Raw genomic sequence first — 19622 nt, forward strand, 5'->3', positions numbered from 1 at the left:
TTAGTTCTGGGGTGACATAATTTCCTCCTGCAACTCATGCAGGCAGTTGTCTTACAATGTAAGCAGGAAACTTATAAGGTTAGATTACTTGGAAGGAAAATATGTTGTGGACAGTAGAGTCAACAGATGAGTGTTTTTAACTCAAGAGATAAAAGTTGTTTTCTTGGTTGTTGGCACGGGTGAACTTCATGCCCTCTCGCTTCCAAAATGTTTTACTTTTGGTGCTCGAATATTGGTAAGAGTTCACAAAAGAAAAAAAATACAAAACAGAAAATACAAGTAAACCAACAAAATATTATAGAATACCAAATATGTTTATAACCAGTTCAATCATTTCCATTTGCTGTACACTCATGATACCGTGATTTTTACATATGGAAATAGTTCTTCTCCATCATTTAATATTCTTGGGCAATTCATTTTCTGAGTGAAAAAAAAAGAGGTCACAAGATCAAACAATTTGCAGAAAAATAAGTAGCTCAAGGTTTTAGATTCTACCAATAGAAATATGAGGTTTCATGTAAGTGTTCTAGAATAGATATTTCAATGGAAATCCACTGGTTATAGGAAGAGACTACTACTAGATTTAATGCATTGAAGTAGATGTGTCATTACCATTCTGTGATTGAAGATCTATCCACTTTGCCTGTGTCCTCAGCCAAGTCTGTAACCGTTGTAACCTCCACAGCAATGTCAATGGCATCATCACTGTCTACAGCATATGGATCTGTATCATACTCATATGAATAATAGGAGTCTTCTGGTTGGTGAACAGGCATTTCTTCCTCTGTTAAACAGATAGGTGTTAGCGTTATAGAAAGCTTGGCTAGAAAAGTATCAGTCAGATAATAAATGAGATTCCAATGTATTTCAGTTCACCCACAGCCACTCAATAACTGTATCTTTTTGGTTTTATACTATATTCGCCAATACCAGGCATTTGTAACTATATAGGTATTCACTTTCATATGCCTTTGAATATGTTCAGCGTTGTTAAACATTACAAGAATGTATAAAATTAAATGAACTGCATTCATAATTCATATGGTTGTCACTGGAAACAGCAAGCTTGCAGACAGGGCCAAACTACTCAAAAATAAAATAAGGAATAAGTGTACGGTCATCCTGAACACTGTGTGTTAGAAAGGTCCTTTTCTCAATAAGCAGATTACAAAGTGTCCCACTACCGCGATTACCAGAAATTTGTGAGGAAACCTGGCAGTAAGTGTTCAGTTGCTCTTCAGCACCACCACAGGAGAAATAAAGGAGGAAATATTCTGTATATAGTATCTAAAATGAGTAGCATGTGTAATGCAGGACACGTCCTCTGGAGTGTCTTTGTCGGCTCCCTGGCCAACAAACTTCCCAAAACAGAGAAGCTGACAATAATAACTTAGAATTCCCTAAGGCCTGGTTCATATCTGTGATCGGTATACCGTTCGGGGAGTTCACATGGGGGACCCCCGAACAGAATACCGAATGTATTGGCAAACAGTGAGCTTATGAAAGCACACGGACCTCATAGACTATAATGGTGTCCGTTTGTTTTCCTGCACAGAACATGCGGACAGAAAAGTACTTCATGAACTACTTTCTTCTCCGCATGACTTGTCCGAACTCCGTGTGGAAAGTACACGGACCCTATTATAGTCTATCACTTGTCAATGCGTTCGGTATTCAGTTCAGGGGGTCCCCATGCAGACTTAACGAACAGAATACCGAACGCAGAAGTGAACTGAGTCTAATAGGGTACATGAAACAAGGTTTTCCTAAACTGAACAACTCTTATTTTCTAAATGGTTATATGATATTTATATAAGGAAAATAAAGATATTGACCAATTAATTTTGCACAATAAACTATTTCAGTAGTTCTTATTATGTGGATATGGCTGATGTCTGATCACAAGGTGGTGAAAGCATACACCATCTTCCAGAACATGTAGTACAAGACATAATAGATAATTGCAAATCCTTTACATGCTTAATTGTAAGTGAAGCAAGTACAAACAAAATCAGCGCACTTGTGAAATATCTTACAGTAGCTGTTAACCCTTTCCAGGTATCCACTGTACATGTACGGTGGATGTCAGGTCTATAAACACGTCACCAAGTCCAAAGCTGATCAAATACCTACTATTTTGCACATGAAACATCCACTTGGAATGGTCTTCAACCAGGGACACTGTGACATTTGTGACCATGCCATCTGTGGGGGATTTTTGGGGGGGAGACGGTAGATTTAACAAGCCGATTGGTTGTGAAGTTAGCCAGTAATAGTAATTTGCTAAATGTTCCCAGGCTTGGTATTGTAAACTTAATAGAACACTTGTACCATAGACTGCAGTACTATGGTATTACTACTTTCCTAAGTGTATGTTCAATCCATCTTGTAAGGGTAAAAATAAAGTTTACATATTTACTGTCAGCTGGCAAACTAATACTTACTACACCTCTTGATAAGATCATTTAGTGGTACAAAATGGGGCTACTTGGGGATTCCACTTTACTGGTGTGTCAGGGGCTCTTCTACAAGCTTGACATACTAGTGCATCTCAATAAATTAGAATATCATCAAAAAGTTTTGGACTGTTCCTCAGTGGTCAAAGGTGTTTTCAGATGAAAGTAAATTTTGCATTTCATTTGGAAATCGCGGTCCCAGAGTCTGGAGGAAGAGTGGAGAGGCTGCTGTACAGAATCCAAGCTGCTTGAGGTCTAGTGTGAAGTTTCCACAATCACTGATGGTTTGGGGAGCCATGTCATCTGCTGGTGTAGGTCCACTGTGTTCTATTAAGTCCAAAGTCAGCGCAGCCGTCTACCAGGAAATTCTAGAGCACTTCATGCTTCCCTCTGCCAATAAGCTTTTTGGAGATGAAATTTTTATATTCCAACAGGACTTGGCACCTGTCCACACTGCCAAACGTACCAAGACCTGGTTTAATAACCACAATATCACTGAGCTTGACTGGCCAGCAAACTCACATGACCCTAACCCCATAGAGAATCTATGAGAGAGGAAGATATGAGACACCAGACCCAACAATGCAGACGAGCTGAAGGCTGCTATGATACAACCTGGGCTTCCATAACACCTCTGCAGTGCCACAGGCTGATCCCTCCATGCCACATTGCCACATTGATGCTGTCATTCATGCAAAAGGAGCCCGACCAAGTATTGAGGGCATTTACTGGACAGACTTTTCATTTGGCCAACATTTCTGTGTTAATGGGGTATTCCCATCTACATAATTATTTTTAAATTTGTAGATAATTAAAAGTTAAACATTTTTGCAAATTTAAGTAATTTAAAATTCTCCAAAGTTTTAAAGATTTTCTCTGACTTTCTTAGTGGTGACAGTCTGTTATCTTGATCGGTTGCCATGGATACGACCACTAATGCAAAAACTTTCTAAGGTCAGAAAATCAGCCATGATATCAGGATATCTTCTGATACATGTAGTGTCCCTGCCTGATAACCCGGCTACAATAAGAAAGTCATAGCTGGGTTCCTGACAAGTCCCAGACCAGAGAAAGTTTCTGCATTAATAGTTGTAACCATTAGCAACCGATCAAGATAAACTGTCACCACTAAGAAAGTTAGAGAAAATCTTTAAAACTCTGCAGAATTTTTAATTACTTATTAGAGATGAGCGAACAGTGTTCTATCGAACACATGTTCGATCAGATATCAGGGTGTTCGCCATGTTCGAATCGAATCGAACACCGCGTGGTAAAGTGCGCCAAAATTCGATTCCCCTCCCACCTTCCCTGGCGCCTTTTTTGCACCAATAACAGCGCAGGGGAGGTGGGACAGGAACTACGACACCGGGGGCATTGAAAAAAATTGGAAAAAGTCATTGGCTGCCGAAATCAGGTGACCTCCATTTTAGACAAATAGTGGATTTCAAATCCGGGTCATATGAGAATGTGAACTTTGTGACTATGAGACAGGGATAGCTGTACAGGCAGGGATAGCTAGGGATAACCTTTATTTAGGGGGGAATGTTATTAAAAATAACTTTTTGGGGCTCTATCGGGTGTGTAATTGTGATTTTTGTGAGATAAACTTTTTCCCATAGGGATGCATTGGCCAGCGCTGATTGGCCGAATTCCGTACTCTGGCCAATCAGTGCTGGCCAATGCATTCTATTAGCTTGATGAAGCAGAGTGTGCACAAGGGTTCAAGCGCACCCTCGGCTCTGATGTAGCAGAGCCGAGGCTGCACAAGGGTTCAAGCGCACCCTCGGCTCTGATGTAGGAGAGCCGAGGGTGCACTTGAACCCTTGTGCACCCTCGGCTCTGCTACATCAGAGCCGAGGGTGCGCTTGAACCCTTGTGCACACTCTGCTTCATCAAGCTAATAGAATGCATTGGCCAGCGCTGATTGGCCAATGCATTCTATTAGCCCGATGAAGTAGAGCTGAATGTGTGTGCTAAGCACACACATTCAGCTCTACGTCATCGGGCTAATAGAATGCATTGGCCAGCGCTGATTGGCCAGAGTACGGAATTCGGCCAATCAGCGCTGGCTCTGCTGGAGGAGGCGGAGTCTAAGATCGCTCCACACCAGTCTCCATTCAGGTCCGACCTTAGACTCCGCCTCCTCCAGCAGAGCCAGCGCTGATTGGCCGAATTCCGTACTCTGGCCAATCAGCACTGGCTAATGCATTGTATTGGCGTGATGAAGCAGTGCTGAATGTGTGTGCTTAGCACACACATTCAGCTCTACTTCATCGGGCTAATAGAATGCATTGGCCAATCAGCGCTGGCCAATGCATTCTATTAGCGTGAACTGAGTTTGCACAGGGGTTCTAGTGCACCCTCGGCTCTGCTACATCAGATTGCTACATCTGATGTAGCAGTGCCGAGTGTGCATCAGATGTGTAGTTGAGCAAAACTGACTCAGCACTGCTAAGTCTCTGCATTCGCATAGGAATGCATTGGCCAGCCTTCGGCCAATCAGCGCTGGCTCTGCCGGAGGAGGCGGAGTCTAAGGTCGGACCTGAATGGAGACTGGTGTGGAGCGATCTTAGACTCCGCCTCCTCCAGCAGAGCCAGCGCTGATTGGTCGAGTTCCGTACTCTGGCCAATCAGCACTGGCCAATGCATTTCTATGGGGAAAAGTTAGCTTGCGAAAATCGCAAACTGACAGGGATTTCCATGAAATAAAGTGACTTTTATGCCCCCAGACATGCTTCCCCTGCTGTCCCAGTGTCATTCCAGGGTGTTGGTATCATTTCCTGGGGTGTCATAGTGGACTTGGTGACCCTCCAGACACGAATTTGGGTTTCCCCCTTAACGAGTTTATGTTCCCCATAGACTATAATGGGGTTCGAAACCCATTCGAACACTCGAACAGTGAGCGGCTGTTCGAATCGAATTTCGAACCTCGAACATTTTAGTGTTCGCTCATCTCTATTACTTATATTTGCAAAAATGTTCAACTTTTAATTATCTACAAATATAGATACGATTATGTACATGGGAATACCCCTTTAATTTTACAGTTGGTCTTATATAATCTAATTTTCTGAGATAATGACTTTCTGGTTTTCCTTGGCTGTGAGCTATAATCATCAACATTAACAAATAAACACTTGAAAAAGTTCACTCTGTTTGTAATGCCTCAATATAATATATGGATTTCACTTTTTCAATTGAATTACTTTAAAAAAAAAATTACTTTTTGACGATATTCTAATTTATTGATATACCCTAGTAGTCTCCAAATGCCAACACATCTAAATAAGCATTCCTAAAGCCAAACAAGTTGTTTTACCTGGGATAACTCAGTTACTCGGGATAACTCTACTGTCACAAGCTAGGCTCAACATATTGCACACTGAAAGGACACATTTATAAAAATAGGGCCATGTCTTGGATAATCCCTTAAAATTTTAAGTGTGTGCCTCTGTTTACACATAGTAGGCAAACCATATTGGGTACTGAAATGGCCTATTTCTTTAAAAATGGCAATTTTCACTTTGCACATTAGTTTTTGGGAAGCGCTCTTGGCTATTATCACTATACCTTTTGAATTTCTTTAGAGATGTAAGTTTTAAAATAGGCTCTTATTTGGGAGTCATTTTTTTAAATTGTATCTCAGAGCCTCTGCAATTGCCTCCCAATGCAGTGTAAATGACTAAAAGTAGGCACCAAATGCACATAGTGCCCTTTCACTTCTGAGCTGTCATATTTCTAGGCAAATTATTAGAGCCATATGTAAGCAGTTTCCAAAATCAGGAAACAGAGCATAATAACTGGAGAGCTGAATGACATAACTGCATCCCTGTCTCCGATGCTAAGCTCAGATTGACCTCTGACATCATTCATGAGCGTATTTGTGCATATACTCAGAGTACGCTATATGCTCACCTTTTTGTCAAACTCAAATCTGTAACTTAAGTTTTAGATCTTGATATTTAGATGCAATTATATAGCTGCACCCTTATCTCAGATTCTAAGTTCTGAGGTCTATTCTCTGACAACATCTGTATAAGCATATATGTGTATACACTCAGAGAATACGCTATTATGTCAAGAGGCCTGAACCTGAAGCCACAATGTTGGATCTAAGTGGTAAGACGTAGCTATATTCTATAAGGAACATATAGACCATCTATTACACAATTATTCACTCCATAGGATTTCAAAATATATTTTAACCTTGCTTTAAGTATCTCAAGAAACCCATCATTCATGGTCTTCTCATTAACTGGACAGCTGACTTTTCACAGTGCTTCAAGCTGTGCATAACATATATGCTCTTTGAGTCTGTTCACACGATGGCAAATGAAGAGAAAATTTCTCTTTATATAAAGTTGTCTACTGAGAACAACTGCTTCTGGACTTTTTTTCTCATCTCATCCACCTCAGCAGTCTGGGTGAGATGTACACGCCCTCCATCACTTTACCAGCCATCGGCTTACAGGTGTCTAAAAGTTATTCAGTACTCCTGTTATAGAGGATATTTACAACACTATCCTCACCACATAGTTATGACACTAGGTCTTGTGGACTTAACCTTTTCGCTGCCAAGGGTCTCTGTAAATTTTGCACCTCCAGTAGCCAGAGCAATTTTCACAGTTTTGAGATGGATAAATCAAACCTAAATTGCAACATTAAAAAAGCATCCAACCCCCCCCCATACCTATATATTTTCTTAAAGTAGACACCTGCAGCATTGTCAGAATGCCACTTGGTACTTTATACGAACAGGCACCTTCATGCAATTTTGATTTAAAGTGAATGTTTTATGAAAAAATGCAAATAAATGTATATTAGTTGTTAAAAGCGGAAACCAAACAAAAAATTAAATGCACCAAACCTCCTAAAAATAAGAGTTCAACATGTGCAGAGTTCATACATATCACTATGGCCTGAACCCGCATGCACGTGTCTTCAGAAAATCGCTAGAACTGGAAGGAACAAAAATCTGCTTTGAAGCTGGAAATGTTAAAAAAGTATCATCCTATAAAATGTTTACACACCATGAAAACCATTTGGATTACACACCATGAAAAGTAAGTGAACCCCTAAACCCTATATATTTTTTGAAAGTAGACAACCTGAAGATTACAAATGTCTTAATGGGTCATCGATAGTCACATGCAACTTTGCGACCAACACAAATAATTTTTTGAAAAAATACGCTAAAACACATATTTGCACCTAAAACTCATGTTCAATCTCACATTCATATACAAAATACTTTTAAAATAATAGCTTATGGTGTTTACAATGTGTAAATATACTATATCTACCGCAAACATCAACTACAACAAGAGCTCGGACTCCCAAAAACAGGAATACAGAAGACAAGCAGGATTTTGCTGTTGTTCACTAATATGTTAAAAAGCTATACTGCACCTACCAAACTGTGACTGTGATACCAAAATCTAACTTTTTTCAGAGTACACAGCATACCGTATATAAAAACACAATTTAATAGTTTATATATACAACCACCTTCATTCAACTTTGCCGCAAACAGAGATTACTAGCAAAAATTGCGCAAAAATTCAAATTTGCCAGTAAAGTGCGGCTCAAGAAATCCCTTTCTGCAAACATAATGTACTGTCCATAAAACTGCAATATGTGAGGAGTTCATACATACCACACATGTATATATTTACAGGGGCGGGTGTTAAAGAATCGCCAAAATCGCAGAAATGCGCCATCCCATTTTGTGCATGCAAATTAAATAGGACTTCACATAAAAATGTTATTTTCCATCCCCCTATAAAAATTTTAGCAAACTATACGTTCATCTCTAGTGATAATCGTTATTACTATTATTTTAGTGTGTAACGGACATCACTAGAGACGCATTTTACTGTAGAAAGCTCAGGTATAGACAGGACAGGGATTGGGTGAAATGTAAACTTTATTTGCGACTTTATGTATATGTTGTATAAGTGTTTGGTGCGACTTTTTTTTTTTGGCGCTGCAACCTGGACAATGGTAAACGTCTGGGTCACAGCGCCAATAAACTTCCTGGTTATGTTCAGGAGGCATAACATAAGAATACCCCACTAGTAAAGCTCAGGGGGGAATTACATTATAACTGTATGTGACAATCAGAGACAAATGTATAGTATACGCTCTGATTGGCAGGAGAAGGGTTAATAGGGACAATAGAGTCCCTGCCACCCCCCTCCTGCTGTCACATACAAGTTATGCAGAGAGTCTGATCGTTTCTCTGTCTCTCTCTCTCTCTGCTGAACTGCTCGTGTCCCTCTCCCTTTCCTGTTATAGATCGCAAATTGCTTGCTTAGACAGGAGGGGGGGGGCACTTTGGAGCTCTATATCTTTGGACGGCATCAACATATCTTGATGCTTTCAATTGCATTTTAAAGAGGAGAATCTCATCTTTAAAATGATATCAATAACTTGATGATTGGATGTACAGTTTTGGAGCAATTCACTGTTGAAACGCTGTCAGGAATTGAGATCTGCAGTTGGATCTCAATGCCAAATAGTGTTTTCAACAGTGAATCGTTCCAAGACTGTAAGTAAAATCATCAAGTCCCTGGTATCATTTTAAAGATGAGAGTCTCTTCTTTAAAATGCATTTTAAAGCATCAAGATATGTTGATGCAGTCCAGAGATATGGACATTAGTAGGGAGGACGTAGTAACTACGTCCTCCGCTACTGAAGTGCCACCTTGGGAGCACGTATAGCATACATGCCTGGCAGCGAAAGGGTTAATGTTCTGTTCTGCAAACTGAAGCATCAAGTCCTTTACCATAAACTTGGAGCAATTACCGTTTACCTTTATAGTATATCTAGAAGGATAACTGACCCCGAATTTAGGTCCCCAGTGTATTTGCCTACCAGACTATGCAATATATTTATTTGTTTTGGCATTTTGGACCTGGTTTGTTCAGGGATATAGAATTTTTCATGTGATGCCCCCCATAGGTAAAATCTTTACCTGTTTTCTCTTGGGATTCTTCCTGTTCTGGTAATGCGACAGTGTAAGTTTCCTCTTGTGATGCATTGTCTTCTATCATAAACATTATTAAGATTATAAAGTACATTATGACATTAATTACAAATGATTGCAGAAAGGCAATAACATTTTCTACAATTTTCAGGAAATACATTTATCTTACAAAGTGACAGTGGGAAATAACATACATAATAAATAGCTGTATTGGGCTAAAGTCCCACATAACATGGGCCGTTTAACCCTTCAATTAAACACATCGTTGGCCTATTTTATCCAAATTAACAGTGTGCCTTATGTTATCGTTTAAGTTAAATCTATATTATACTCAAGGGAATAAATTCCCATGTATTGACTAAAATAGATACCTGGAATACATACCTGGAACGCAATGTGACATTGCCACACGCTCTATCCTGGTGTTATTCCTGCATGCTGTAACTTCCATCTGACACTGGTTTTGATACAGGGCACCATCAGATCCACACACCGGTTCACCATCATACCCACAGTCTCGGTAGCACATGCAGCGTTCAAAGTGTTCGTCTTCAGGGCATGGATATCCAGCAGTACAGGGACCAGTAGGAGTAAAGCCTTTAGGATAAAAAAAAAAAAAAAAAAAAAAAAGACTCTACTCAATATAACTTTCAAGGAACTTGACAATATGACTAGTATGACATATAGGTGTAAGATTTGTTTTGTTAATAAAACATATCCATTTTTGCCATTACTCTTTCGAGTAAAGCTGGAAATACACATTGGAGTTTTATTGGCCCAAAATGCTTGAATTTGGCCAATATGGTTGGCAATATGGCATGTACATGGTGCAACTGTATGGCTGACCAAAGAGAGACTTAAGTCTACAAAAAAACAGATCAGTCATGCCACTTCTGGCAGATCAGTCAATTGGCACACACTCGCTGCGCCATTAACTCTTTCCTGCCACAGTCATTCTTTGATTTAAATTTTTTATTTCTCACCTTTCAAAAGTTATAATTTTTCATAAGTTTCTGTTCACAGAGCCATATGAGAACTTAATGTTTGCATGACAAACTGTACTTTGTTATGACATCAATTTTCCATACAATGTTATAAAAGCTGGAAAAATAATTCAAAATGGGCTTTGTTTTTACAGTATTCACTGTGCAGCTAAAAACATGTTACGTGTATTCTGCAGGTTTGTTATTATAGGGATACCAAATTTACATAGACTTTTAGTTTTGCAAGGCCAGATGTACTTTTCAGTTTTGACATTTTTGGACGTAGGGATACTTAATGTGTTTTTTTTTTTTTTTACTATATATATATATACATGTATATATATATATATATATATATATATATATACATATATACATACATATATATATATATATACGTACATATATATATATATACATATATTATATATATATGATCTAGGGAAAGGGGGAGGTCTAATTTTTCTTTTTAGACCCGCTGGGGATCTTGAAACACAGCAATGCATTGCGAAATAAACAGCTCTATTACAGGCTGCATAATGCAACCTGTAATAGAACCATATTGAAAAAGCCTGGCAGCCTCCAATAGATCGCTTCACAATCCTACCTAAAATGGCAGTGTTCATATGCCACCAGTAAAATGGTGCCACTTTCCTTGTAGATGGGATTAACTGCGGCCAATACATTTCCTTTTTTGCAACTTTAGGCCCTGGCCAAAATGTCATTTATTTATTGCATTTTTAATATTGTTGGTGCATTTTAACCCCTTAGTTTTGTTAGTAACATGAAGCATATAGACAGTATATTTTTTGTCTCCTCTGTTTAGAGTCATAACTTTTGCAATTTTATCTCAATGTAATTGTAGGAGACCTTGTATTTTGCAGAATACAGAGAGAGAGGGGCACCGAGCTGACCAATGTGTAGAAATGATGGGTGAAAGGTAGGTAAGCAGAAAATTGGCCGCTCACCTGGAAGAGTTGTGTGTGACACAACAACTCTATGACGTATAATATTGGAAGCAACAGGGACACGGGCAGCCGCTGGAAGGAACGCCTGCAAGACGTCAAAGCAATGAAGCGAAAGAGGGACCGTCCTCCTTGTGGAAGATGAAAGGAAAGCCGCGCTCGCCCAGGTACAGTGAAAAAACTTTATTTTGCACAACGCGTTTCGAGCATACTGCTCTTTCTCAAGTGCATATGATCAACCTTCCCAAGCTGAGGGTTAGTGCTTGAAGTAAACAACCAAGCACTTCAAGCACTAACCCTCAACTTGGGAAGGTTGATCATATGCACTTGAGAAAGAGCAGTATGCTCGAAACGCGTTGTGCAAAATAAAGTTTTTTCACTGTACCTGGGCGAGCGCGGTTTTCCTTTCATCTTCCACAAGGAGGACGGTCCCTCTTTCGCTTCCTTGTATTTTGCAGGACAATTTTTAGTTTTATTGGTATTCCCCATGAACACTTTGAAAGGATATGAGCTAAAGAAAATTAAATAAAGCCTCGACAGTCAGAGCTCACTGGAGACGTCTCAGAGAGACACAGCTAGTCTAACCATTAATAACTGAACAAAGTTCTTCAGTAAAAAAGTCCCTTATAAAACCAGCGTAAAAGAGTCACAAGAAAAGGAAGGCATGCTTTCTCATTCAGTGCATTTAATCATAGCAGTCAAGAACAAATAGATGTAGCAGTCTCACCAGTCCATTGGTTAGTAGAGCTCTCCACTTCATTACAAGTGGTACCACCGCACAGCTCTCGGGATAGTGGGCTGTTTTCACTAGCATTGTAGAACCTGGTGGCTTCAAATGCTGTTGAATGGCAATATACAAAAATAAATATGCATCTTAGAATTTAACTTTACTCTTACAGTAGATATTTTGGTAGAGCAATACCTTATTGCTACCATAAACCGATCATGATTTTATGTTCACACTGTGCACTGTTACAATTTCAAGTTTAACTACATATCAACCTTGAAGGTGACAATACGCATTCAATAGCTGTCAGACAAATGCACTTTCAGTCCAAACGCTATTCCTTCTGGCTTCCCCATACACTTGTATATCTGGTCCAGCCAAGCGTGTATGTGTTTCCAATGGGGAGAGTGGAAAGTCACTGCAAACACCTCTCATACTGACTTATTTCCTGGGGCTACAAAGGATTAGACCTTCTAAATTTCAGAATGCTTAATCCATCCTTTCCTTGATATCATGATAGTTGGCACATATGCTAAGTCATAAATAGAACCCAAAATAAGTCCCATTCATTACTGGAGAAACCTCCTAACTTTATCAATATGTTTGCTCCAGCACTGGATGTATGGTGGAGTTGACACTACTATTGTTAGTGTCCATTTTTAACTATTTCTAATGGATGCTAACAGTTCCATCCATTGATTCCAATGGGATTTGTTCTATGATCCTTTAGTGTTTGTTTATATCAAATTTGACACAGGTCCGTTATTTTGTCGGAGATAATAATGCTGGGTACAGGACCTTTCACTTTATTCACAATAATAGACTTATGACGAATGTGAAGTGTCCATTAACATTAATGACTATGACTAATGGACATATGCCAAATGGTAATGGACAGTCGTTATTTGTCCTTTTTTTCTGTGCGCGCTCAAAAAGCAGAACAAGAAAAAGCAAATAGTAATCATAATATCGGCCATTAATAGGCAATAATAAATGTTATTAACGTGTCCATTTTGTTATCTTTAACAGATCCATTATATAAAGCACGTACCATACTTGCAATGGTCGTTTGAACCAACCTTCATTGCCTGCAAAGTGGATGGGTTGCTAGCTAATCCCATCCACACATTACAAAAAATATCCACAGTGAACATGATTTTAGGCAAATACTGTATAATTGAAGTGGAAAGTCTGCATAGGAAAACTCTGCGGATGTTTTGTAAAATGTGCTGCAGGAAAAAAACCACGTTTGCACCACGTTTTTTTCCATCGGCTCACTACGTTGAGTTTAGCCTGGCTAAGATGTCTATACACCTTAGATTTCTGTTAAATGATTCCACAGATTTTGATGGAATCCATCAATGATCTGATGTGTATGGGAAAAGGTTTGCACAAGTTAGATTTTAATTTAGTGTCTGCGAGCAAGTTATCTCTATCTGTAACAGTAGTAAATCATTCAGTTGGTTAAATGTAAACAAATTCCATTATTCTGTGTATAGGAAAATAATTGTAAAGATTTTAGTATTTAATTTAACGACAGTATGAACAGGTAGTAATAGTATAATAATGGCATCACATACTTGGCTCATAGTAGTCATAGATTTTGACAGGAACAGGTGATGTTTTCCCCACAATATATTCTCTGAATGCTTGCATCTGTACACAGGTCATACACTGACTTGGTATCTGGAGGAAATAGAAATTAAAGATAGCAATTTAATTCATTTCAAAAAGATTGAGTACTAGGAAGAAGAATTGGAGCTTTCAATGTTTTAGATAAATTACTATGTACATTACAGTATGCAACATGTTGATGTTGTTAATACTGGGATTCTTTAACGCACGTAATTTTTTAAGATAAGTATATTTCATGCAAGTTATATGTGTTTCCCTGCAGTTCTTGCATGAAGGCTGACCAGTTGACCACTCTTACAAACGCTATCATTCCTTGGCATCACACACTTGGCCCTCTTCTGGATCTCTTCCTTTTCAGCAACTGCACATTCAGCATCTCCCACTTGAGCACCACCTTCTTACTGCGTCCTCTCTCTATAGGTGTCCCTTAGGTCTTTGTCGTCGGAACCAGCCTTTTCTCCATCTATACTCTCGCCTTTGGCCAACTCAGAGTCCCATGGTTTTCAATACTATTGCTATGCCAATGACACTGAAATATATCTCTCTAGCCCAGGCGTCACTGCTGTTATGCAGAGTTTCAGAGTCTCTAACAGTCATAGCCTCCTTCCGCTTCCTTAAATTCAACATGAAGAAAACAGAGTTCATCAATTTCCCCTCACCTCACACAGCACCCTACCTGACCCCTCTATTAAATGTGACCGCATTTGCCTCAATCCCACAAATTTGTTGCCTTGGGGAAACTTTTGCTTCTGCCTTATCTTTCAAGCCTAAATCCAAGCTTTCAACACCTCCTGCCACCTAAAAATCAAGAACTTTCAATAAATCTGCTGCTTCTTCAACCCTGAAGCTTCAAAAATATCCACACCCTCAAAATCTCCCATTTAAGACTCCCATAATGCTCTTTTCCATGGCCACCCAGCGAATGCTCTGTCACTCACTTAATTCATCTTTCCCAACTTTTTTAAAAAATTTTTATATAAGCCTCTCCCCTTTGCTAATCCCTTCAATATCTAGCTATCACCCAGCGAAAAGAATTTAAAATACTAACACTGACATACATGGTGGTCCACAACCTGTCCTCTCCATACAGCTCTGACTTAATCTCCTGCTACCTGCCCACACGTAACATCTGATCCTATTCTGAGCTGTGGATGTACAGCTAAAAAATGAAATCTATAAAATGAGGAAACACTTTTCCAAAGATGGCTTTGGAAAAGGTTTTCCAGTTTCATAGGACAAGGCCTAATTGACTGCACATATCTGGTTCAGGAATATGCTTGTGAGGACAAAACCTTACAAAATCCACTTTTATTTTTCAGGATGTTATGTGTTTCAGATTAAAGATGAAGGACATTGTATTTACAGAAGATACTTTACTCACCTCATCAAAATAGAACAACACTTTTCTTCCATCAACCTCGTAGCGTTTTAGGCCTATCTGTTTGTTCAAGAGCAGCTGAAACATAATAACAACTGGTAAACAGATAATATACCATGCTAGTGAAGAAATTCATGAGAGTTACGGTATATTCAAGCCATAGGAATGTATGAGGGTTAACTACTTCTGTGAAAGCAAGGTGACATCCAATATGGCCCGCACAGAACCATATAATCCTTATGACAAAGGAAGGACAGGCACCCATTGGATTCAAACAGCTTATGGTATTTATTTTACACAAATTGGATTTTTACAGATAAAATAAATTTCAAATCACAGGAATGTGTGGGCATTTATTTGCTTCCGAGAAAGCTGGGTGATATCCAATATGACCCTTACAAAACTCTGTATTCCTTTTAGTAGAGGAAAAGCAAGCACCCATTGCCCCCCTTAGCGTTCATTGTATAGACTTCTGTATCTTCCTCTGGACATAGGGGGCAGATGGCTCTGTATTAAAGCACAGTTCTAAATAACTTTTCATAAATTAAAAGTACAGGTGATTATAAGTAACTTTGTAATATATAATTAAGGAGATCATTTTCCTTCTCCACTAACTAAGCTGTTCTCCTGTTCCTTATCTTCAGTGTCAATGCTTGTTTAAAATATATCCGTCTTAGTATTCAGCTTCACATATATAACTCTATGGAGTGGGGGCGGTAGGAGTCTCCTGCTACTAACGGTTAGTTAATTGATTTATTGACTCATTTTCGCTCTCACAGCCTTTTATCTACAGCCTAGCAGTGTTAAAAAAAATAATCAAGGAATAGCAGAGTGTAGCAGCAGCAATTATTTGGGTGTCTTTTCTAATACCCCTCCCCTCCATAAATTTATATAGAGAAAGTACCGTATCTGCCTGAAAAGTAGAGAAGAAAATACACTTCTTTAATAGTATATATTACAAATTTAGATATTTAACCTGGACTATTCATTTATGAAAAGTTGTTTATTGCAGGAAGTATGCTTTAGTTATAGAAAACATTTTCATTTAGTCCCCTTCACTTACGGATTTAAAGTGTAATTAAACTTTTGGAAAACTTTTGATTTTCTGTCCATATTTGTGCCATGAATGCATTTTGTAATATACTTTATTAACAATTTGTGGGCTCTTTCTGTGAAATCCTGCATTTTTCCACTCTCTTCCTTGGACATTATAAAACAGACAAACTTGCTTTTGGTGTCATATACAGAAACAAGATATAACTGCTTGAAATTGCTCTCCCCTAGCCTCATTTTCTGTACATGCTACACAGCCCCATACTCCTGTACACAGTCAGTGAGAAACAGGAACAGCTTACAATACAGAAACAAGGAATTTCACAGAAAGGATCCAAAATTTGGGAAAGGGATCCTATCATTCAAAAGGTATTTTTTTCTCCCTAACACGTCGGAATAGCCTTAAGAAAGGCTATATGTCTCCTACCTTTAGACATCTTCTCCGCGCCACCGTTCCGTGGAAATACCGGTTTTCACTGGTATGCAAATGAGTTCTCTCGCAGCACTGGGGGCAGGCCCCAGCGCTCAAATAGCACAGGGGGCGTCCCCGATGCTGCCAGAGAACTCTCCAGCGACGCCTCCATCTTTTTCAGGAACATCCTCTTCCGGTGTCCTCTTCCGCCGTTCCGTGATTTCTATAGAACGGTGGTGCAGAGAAGACATCTAAAAGGTAGGAGACGAATAGCCTTTCTTAAGGCTATTCTGACGTGTTAGGGAGAAAAAATACCTTCTGAATGATGGGATGCCTTTATAGTATATTAATAAATTTATGTATGACACAAATACTGACAGAAAATCAAAAGTTGTCCGAAAATTCAATTACACTTTAAGTTGCAATAGGCTGCAAAAGTTAGGCTAAAGGCCATTATGAAAGAAGTCAGCACGTTTTGCCAGAGTGGCATCCTGTATAGTAATTATGTTATTATAGTAATCAATTTTTTTAAATTCACATTAATTTTATCCACATAATGCTATGGCCAACTGCATTTTGCCATGTAGCCAACTCCTTTGGTTTTACAGTTAATAAAATCTTGAATTCCTCCCCAGTAGCTGAGCTATAGAACAGCTTTTTACTTGGATTTGATTACACACACTGTGCAAGCGCCACAACAAAAGGCACCCCTGGGTTTCTTGGTCAGCCAGTTCGGCCCATACCCCATACAAGACAAAAACCCGTGGAGAAGGCACCTGTCAGGAAAGCCCCAAACACCATAACCCCTCAACATACAAGACAAAAACCCATGGAGAAGTTGCCTGGATGGAAAATACCTCAAACACCGCATCTCCTCCAACAAACTGGAAATGGATACTTCCATAAACCATGGCGGAAGCAACCTGTGCCATACAGAGCAAGGCAGAACAGAGATATGGAGAGGATAGAGACCATGTTCAACACTCTGTGCAGCACACTGATCCCGACTGTACTCAACAGGCACAGCATGGCCGCCAGTCAGGAATCCAGCCTGTCCTCTGCAGGGCAGCCCATTACAAGGTATACCCACCAAAGATGGCACCACTGACTATCAGTAGCTGGAATATCCAAGGGCTGAAGCCTCAGCCTTTGGATCCAAACCAAACGATCCAGACTTCATAGACAGACTAAAAAATAGACATCCAAATCCTCTTAGAGACATGGATCCGGGAAGAACATGAATCCCATGGGCTACAAGGAATTCTATGTCGCTGCCCGGAAAAGAAAGACCACCAAACTATCAAACGCGGAGACAACCACATGTGGATAAAAATAAACAGCTCCATCTTCAACGGCCAACATGACATATACCTCTGTGCAGCATACATCCTCTCAGAGTCCCCCTACCACAACCCAGATATCTATGAGGTCCTACAAAGGGAAGCTGCCCAGTTCCAGTCCCAAGGCAGAGTGTTGATCTGCGGCGATCTCAACGCCAGGATGGGCACAGAGACAGACTACCTGTCTTCTAATGGAAACCCGCACATCCTGGGAGGCAAGGCCCACCAACTAGAGTCTGCACAGACAAGAAGAAATAGCTATGACAGAGTCGTCAACAAGAGCGGGAGACAACTGCTGAACATGTGCCGGAGTCTGGGATTATATATAATGAACGAGCGTACCAGAGGGGACTCTCTAGGACGCTTCACACTAAACTCCCATGTAGGCAACAGTGTGGTGGACTATGCCATCACAGACGCAGACCCAGCAGACATAGATACTTCCATAGTCACCCCTGAGACACACCTGATGGACCACAACCAGATCCTGTTGTACATGAGATCCACTGACAAGCCATCCACACGGCAGCCCCACCAAATTGGTCTCTACAACCTGCCACCATCCTTTAAATGGGCCAGCCACCGGGCCACCGAATACACCAACGCGGCCAACCGACCCGAAATCAAGGAACTGCTCACAAACTTCTATATGAGTTCTTACCAGCTAGACCAACAAGGGGCCATCCGAGCAGTGAAGGACTTCAATAACATCCTGTACACCACAGCAGAACTAGCAGGCCTGAAACAGACAAAACCCAAGAGACCGACTAACAAATAGTCTCACAAATGGTTTGACAGCAACTGTAAGGCTCTACATCGTTCTCTAAGGGCAGCCTCCAACCAGAAACACAGAGACCCCAACAACAGAGAGGCAAGGGATGCCTACGACAATCTAAGCATGTGATACAAAGGCACCCTCAGAGAGAAGAAACAAAGGTACCTCTCCCACAAAATGGAGCAACTCGAGGACTCCCCCCAGGACAGCTCATTCTGGGAGACCTGGCACCATATAGGCACAAAGCCCAAGGAAAACTCCCTTCATATAGAAAACGGCAACATCTGGCTCAACTACTTCAGAGATCTCTACAAAAACATCCCAGAAGACCTAACCCAAGAACAGCAACAGATAACTACCAAACTTAAGGATATGGAGGAGGCCATTAAGGACTTCCAGAACCCTCTGGACTCACCAATCACCATAAATGATATACAGGAAAGAATCGCCCTGCTGAAAGGCAAAAAGGCCAGTGGTCCCGACGGTATCCTACCAGAGATGATCAAATACAGCTCCCCAGACATACATACGGCACTGGCAAAACTATTCACCCTCATCCTCAACACTGGACATTTCCCTCAAGACTGGAACAAAGGCCTCATAACCCCCATCTACAAGAATGGAGACCAATACGACCCCAACAACTACAGAGGGATCTGCGGCAGCAGCACGTTGGGGAAACTGTTTAACAGCATCATCAACAGAATCCTCACCTTCCTCACACAATATGAGGTCCTCAGCAAGAGCCAAGCAGGGTTCATGCTAAACCACCGCACCACAGACCATATCTACACAATGCACAGCCTCACCAAGACCCACGTCCACAACACCAGAAGAGGCAAAATATTTGCCTGCTTCGTGGACTTTAAGAAGGTGTTCGACTCAGTGTGGCACCCAGGCCTGCTC

At 40.2% G+C, this 19622-nt stretch overlaps 1 protein-coding gene across 1 annotated transcript in view; it reads right to left on the bottom strand.

Annotated features, from left to right (window-relative positions):
• Positions 1–251: 251 nt before the first annotated feature.
• Positions 252–19622, bottom strand: part of CPAMD8 (C3 and PZP like alpha-2-macroglobulin domain containing 8) — a 125777-nt gene continuing 106406 nt past the window's right edge. Inside the window, exons 37-43 of the mRNA XM_075281044.1 lie at positions 15140–15214; positions 13704–13809; positions 12124–12234; positions 9833–10045; positions 9437–9508; positions 616–787; positions 252–423 (exon numbers count right to left, since the gene is read on the bottom strand). Coding sequence (XP_075137145.1) covers position 423; positions 616–787; positions 9437–9508; positions 9833–10045; positions 12124–12234; positions 13704–13809; positions 15140–15214 — 750 coding nt within the window. The 3' untranslated portion in view covers positions 252–422. The remainder of the gene's footprint in view (positions 424–615; positions 788–9436; positions 9509–9832; positions 10046–12123; positions 12235–13703; positions 13810–15139; positions 15215–19622) is intronic.

This window comes from Leptodactylus fuscus, chromosome 1 (genome assembly GCF_031893055.1).
Source record: "Leptodactylus fuscus isolate aLepFus1 chromosome 1, aLepFus1.hap2, whole genome shotgun sequence".
NCBI classification, from domain to species: Eukaryota; Metazoa; Chordata; class Amphibia; order Anura; family Leptodactylidae; genus Leptodactylus; species Leptodactylus fuscus.